The sequence below is a fragment of the Acartia tonsa genome, chromosome 14, assembly GCF_053477335.1.
Source record: "Acartia tonsa isolate MP-2025a chromosome 14, ASM5347733v1, whole genome shotgun sequence".
Classification (NCBI taxonomy): domain Eukaryota; kingdom Metazoa; phylum Arthropoda; class Copepoda; order Calanoida; family Acartiidae; genus Acartia; species Acartia tonsa.
In genome coordinates, this window is record NC_137273.1 from 26,019,907 (window position 1) to 26,025,906 (window position 6,000).

General features: G+C 30.0%; 2 protein-coding genes across 6 annotated transcripts in view; one reads left to right on the forward strand and one right to left on the reverse strand.

Annotated features, from left to right (window-relative positions):
* LOC145305762 (uncharacterized) overlaps positions 1-6,000 on the forward strand; it is a 260,360-nt gene that overhangs the window by 212,803 nt on the left and 41,557 nt on the right. The gene's annotated exons all lie outside the window — the stretch shown is intronic.
* The window catches only part of LOC145305764 (thiosulfate:glutathione sulfurtransferase-like), a 14,452-nt gene continuing 11,989 nt past the window's right edge, over positions 3,538-6,000 (reverse strand). The window contains exons 6-8 of the mRNA XM_080147551.1: positions 4,909-5,032; positions 4,550-4,612; positions 3,538-4,111 (exon numbers count right to left, since the gene is read on the reverse strand). Of these exons, the coding sequence (XP_080003677.1) occupies positions 4,057-4,111; positions 4,550-4,612; positions 4,909-5,032 (242 nt within the window). The 3' untranslated portion in view covers positions 3,538-4,056. The remainder of the gene's footprint in view (positions 4,112-4,549; positions 4,613-4,908; positions 5,033-6,000) is intronic.

Here is a 6,000-nt window from a genome sequence, read left to right on the forward strand (position 1 = left end):
TATAATTTTGAGAAATATACAGATTTAAAGATTAAAAATAATCAGTCCACATAAAACAGCTTAATATAAAAACTTTATAATATGTAAAGAAAATAATTTGAAGTCGATTAATTTTCAATCTATTTTATTCACTACTAATGGCTACGCCTCTAGATCTTTCTGGGGACACTTATAGAAAAGGGAGAAGTCGAACATCCTTGACCTTCTACAAAAAGGAGACCCATATGGCCGATAAATTGATGTATATCCCCAATGAGAATACACAAAATTATCCCTTCTGTAGATTAAAATTAGTTGTTGAAACGTTTGAACACTCTACTTCTGAATCAACCTATTAAAATTGACTGCAGTTCCATAAAAGTTGTTGAGACAACGAATAAGAAAACGTTATTATAAAACTTTGGGGACTAGTGTAATAAACGGCCCATAGCCCCCTCGCTCTCTCTCTCTCTCTGCATGATTATTATTTAATTAAGATCATATAATCTTACTCCAATATTTTTCCTTATGTAAAACTAACAGGATGTATGTCTGTATTTTTGTCTGGGCGTTGAAAAGTTAACTACTTGAGCGATATGACTCTTTCCCTTAAAAAAACAAGGATGACAACATCCATAAAAAACGGAGCTCTGAAACGGTAAGACAGTCGAATATTAAGTCTAGTATGGTGTCTACACTAAATATAAAAAATATAAACATAAAAGTTTTAAGAAAATAATACGTAATTTTGTTGAAAAACTTCTTAAATACAGAATACTGTTTAAGGACATACTGTCCTTTTCAGAACTTAATTATAGAGATGCTTCGCTTATAATATTGTATCTTATTGTAATAGGAATCTGTACTCCAAAAATCAGATCAATCGGTTGATTTTATTACATAACAAAACTGTTGTTAAAAAAGTTAAAATCAACTTGTTAAAAAATGGACATTTGAGTAATGATTATATAGTTGCTAAGCTTTCTGAATTGTACCTAACTACTACAAGAATCATGATGTCAAGTTTGAAATCGATAAAACAATTTTAACCTGTATAAATTAACAAAAGAGCTAACTGTCTGTGACGGAGGGACGTACGGACGGACGGACGGACCGATCCTAATTATAGAAAAGCTTCGCTTTAAAAAACTTTTAGGATACCCAACACCCCTGAATAAAACAAAAAATAGCCCAAACCTTTGAATAGCCCAACTTTTTTTTTACAACTAAACATCGAACTCCTTTTACCATCCACGTTCACTTTATAGAGACCTCTAGTAGCGTATCCGATATTATCATATAAAATAATTTTGTTTAGACTAAACAAAACAAAAATAATATATAATTTGATTGTTAGAATTGTCAGTTTTTTTTTTTAAATGTACATATGATTCTAAAGTATTTACCAATCAAATCAAACAAGCTTTTAACAATTTAATGATCACTAAAATTGCTATTTTTTATTAGTGATCATAAATCAAACAGATAAAAATGTGAGTCTTATCTCTCAAGTGCATTTGAATCATCAAATATATACATGTTTAGAGGAAAAGTAAATTTACAAAAAAAAGTTTTTTTTTATATGTTTACAATGCCTTACCCATACCCATATTCTAATCTAACATTATAGGGATTCATTTTTTACCACTAAACTAAAAATGAAAGCTTGGACGTCCTTTGGGTTTATAATTTTATAAACATTCTAGAAAGCTTAAAATGCGTTCTTTACTTTTTTGGAAATGGCATGACAATTTAGCTAAAGTTGTCAAAGCAATTCATAGTCTAAATGAGTTTGAAAGTTCCATATGGGTCGCTGAAATCGAGAACCGAAAAATATTAACAATTTTTCACGATTTTTGACGTTTTTGACATCTTAATATCTGACATGGTTCACTTTGCTGGAGTACTATGGCCAAGCCATTTCAGATAGAGAGCTCTAGTCTTTTCTAGTGTCTTACTTATGTATCAAAGAGTATATCCAGCAAGTTTTATAACCCTACCTCACCTACAGATGGGCTGAGGTCAGATTTAGTGGGCCCTAGTCGTGAATCAAGATTAAACCACAAGCGCATTTCGAATCCAGCTTGTTGAACATATTCGCGGCCAGCTCGGAGTACACGTCCCCAATCCTCCAAATATTTTTTTGTGCTGAAAGGTCATTACCTAAGCTTTTTATAGTGGGGTCAAACATCCTGATTGGTCAAGTAGTTTTGACGCTATGGCCGTTTTAAAAAAGTCCCTAGATATGTGGCGCACCCTGTATAAATATAGCTTTTTTATAACAATTATTCCAAGCCAAGTTGATTTCCTCACCGAGTATCTTCACTGTTAAGACTGTTTTTTCAACAAATTTATATATCTTTTAATGGCTGATTTATAAGATTATATAGTTTTAAGAAAAGAGATAAAGCTTTATTTTCTTATCTTTATTATATTTAAACACAAAATAATTAGGAGAAATAACACTTTTTTATAATATATTTTTTTTTAAATTTAAGCATTTTAATTCAATTTATGTCGTAACAAATAATGATGAGTATGCTTAACTTTAGACGTGAACATTCGAATATTTTATTGTAAAAAGAGGTGGAAAGACATGTATAAAAGTCAACGGGAATAAGCTGGCAAAAGACGACCAAACATTTTTTGGGGGGGCGGGGTGGTTGGATTGGATTGGTACATTTTTAGAGCCTTATAATATCTAAGCATTTCTAATTTTGGAATAGACTTTTATAAAATCTTAATTTCATTTAATGTATTTGATTGAAGAAAAATTAATTTACATATCCTTATACTAAAGTAACAGGATGTCTGTGTGTGTGTCTGTACCGAAGGATCTCGCTAACCGCTGAACCGATCGGGTTCTCCTTAACAGGGTAGCTTCTCATAAGTCCCGGGAAGGTTTATAACTATTTTGGGGGAGGGTACCACCACCCTCCCAAGAGAAATGACAAAAAAATCAAAAAAATTTCAAATTTAGAGGAGACTTCAACGTCAAATAAGGTGGTATCGTACATAAATAATTAACTTTAACAAACAACAACATTTAAAGTGCCACTAGAGGCCTCTAGGGGCGTAGCCGCTAGTAATCTATAATACAAAGTAGAACGATGTCTGTCTGTCTCTTTGTCTGTTTGTTTGTAGCGAAGGATCTCGCTAACCGCTGAACCGATCGAGTTCTCATTTACAGGGTAGCTTCTCATTGGTCCCGGGAAGGTTTATAACTATTTTCTTGGGGGGTGGGACACCTCCAACCCAACAAAAAATGAAAATACCCCTGCAAAAAAAATTTTCTTTTCTTTTTAAAACTAAAATTAAAATAGTGGGGTCGACAACCCCCCCCCAACACAAAAAAAATCCCTCCCTCCAAAGAATTTTTTTTAAAATTTTTCTTTTAAATCCAAAATACGAAAAATTGGTTTGATCAAACCTCTTGGGGCAAAGCCCCTAGAGGCTAGGGGCGAAGCCGCTAGTATTTTTATATACCATCATTAAAATAAATTAAAATGATAGGAAGAAAAAATATTTTCAAAGAGTCGGTATTAAAATAAACTAATCCAAACAGATTATAAAATTTATTTAAATAAGATAAATATTGACATTTTTAATTTTTAATTTTGAACATTCTTAAGATAATTCAGATAGGGACATGAACAAGGGTTTAAAGAAAATGTTTTTGTTTAATTTTTTTACACAAAGTAAAATTCATAAAATCATCAGTGGAACCACCTTACTCCCTTTGATATAGTTTTTTTAATACAAAGTTTATGTAAGGCTTATTTTAGTTTAATGAATGAAATTAAATTATTTTTTAAGGTCATATGGGGCTAGAATATTGCATTATTAGAGCTGGATTTACAAATTACTTCAGTTAAAAATTAAAGAATAAGGGGGCGGAATTATTTGAGATCCACTGGTCAACTAAATTGGATATAATTTATACAAAAAATCAGTTAGAACAATCAAAAATATTTTCTTAGATTCCAAAACATTTTTTTTTAATGTAACATAATATGAATTTTAAAACTTAAAATTTTAGCCTCATATCTTTGCTTTATTGGTTGCTTATAAGGATTTTTACAAGATATCTCCACCCTTTTCCTTCCAATCATTGAAACTTCCTCTGTAAAACCTGACAAAAAAAAACAAGTTAAAACTTATTTTAACACTAAACTTTAGTGTATAGTCCCTTTCGTGGCAACGCTCCTTAAGGGGCGATTCTTTGTTTTTTCACATTAGCTTTTCTCCTGTTTTTAGCCCCTGCGGGGTCAATTGCCTAATACTGTGAGGCAACTCAATGTAACCTAACCTAACCTAAAATTACCTATCAAAAGCCATTTTGAAAATACGACGAATCACCCCTATGGAGCATTGCCATGAAAGGAACTATTCACAACTTTAAATATTAAAAATTTTTGTTTGAAGCTTTATGTAAAGTTGTGCAAACTTTTATTCTTATTACAAATTAGCATAAGAAGTAAAATAATTACAACTTTAAGATAAAAAATTCCATTCTTCAAGAAAACTCTATTTTTTTGTTGTTGTAAAACTCCATTAATTTTTGTATTACCTAAGGTATTTATATCCAAGTGGTTTCATTTTCTCTTCAGCTACCAGAATTCTTCTTCCTGACCTAAGGAAATAAATTTAAAAAAATAAATGCCAATAAACCTATAAATAAATCAAATTATATCAAAAATATTTCTGAAGATTTTTGATCTGTGAATATTAATTATTACAACCTCTTGATAAATCACTTTGTCCATCTTTCTTTTTATTTGTCCCAACTTCCCAAGTCATAACTTTTATCTCAAAACAAAAATAATTGTATATTCTAAAAACCAGAATACAGAAGATTTTTTGATATAGCATGCAGATAAAGAATTAAAATTTATAATGTTATCATATTAAAAAAGAAATATAGCCTACCTACAAGTCAGCACCAAATTCATGTCCTCTTTTGAAGGAAGATCAAACTCATATTTTTCCTTGAACAATTCTGGTTCCATATAAAAAGCATCTGGTATTTCATGCAGGGGGACATTTACAGATCCTAAATAATTTTTGTTTTGATTATTGGGAAGTAATCATTGTACTTTAAATTTTGTACTCAAAGTACATTCTACTTTACCATAGAAACTATGGGTACTTTTATTAAACTGTTGATTTTTCTGTCATATTTGGGGGTTTACATTACTTTATCATCAATTGACTCTTGCTTAGTACAGTTGGGTAGTTGAATCCATTTTTATAGAAGCAGAAATATAATAATTTAATATCATCAATGCCAATACAATTTTTGAAATGTACCACTCCACTTTCAATAGAGGCAAAACTGGAATGGTACATTTATGTTTACATATCAGCGTATTCATAAACATTGATTTCCTTATTTAAATCAATATAACAGTAATGGTATATTCTAGTTATTATTTTTATTTTACAAAAAAAATAATTATAAATTGTATTTTATACATTCCTATGATTAACATAATTTAAAAATAGTATGTATGTTTTTATTTATGTTGATTTTAAAAGTGTAAACCACCATTCCAGTTTTGCTTCTCTTGAAAGTGGAATTGTACATTTCAAAAATTGTATTGGCATTGATGATATCAAATTGGAATGGTAGATTACAAAAATCATATCAGCATTGTTGATATCATCAGCAAGAGAGGGGAACGTGGAATGGTAGATTACGTTTTTTAGATGGTCAAAACTGTAATCATAGATTATATTTCTGCTTCTATAAAAATGGATTCAACTCCCCAACTGTAGTATAGTAATATTTATATATTGATTTTTTATCATACAAAAAAACTTTCAAACTCTTAACTGTTAAAAAAATATTTCTAAAACGCGAGAGTACTCTTATACAAGACATAAAACCGTTTTGTTTATCACATGAACAAATATTCTGTAAATCTATATTGCATATCAGAATTTGGAAAATCTATTAACGATTAAAATAATGCTTAAAATGCACGTCACTGTCATTTATTTCATATAAATCTTTTGATG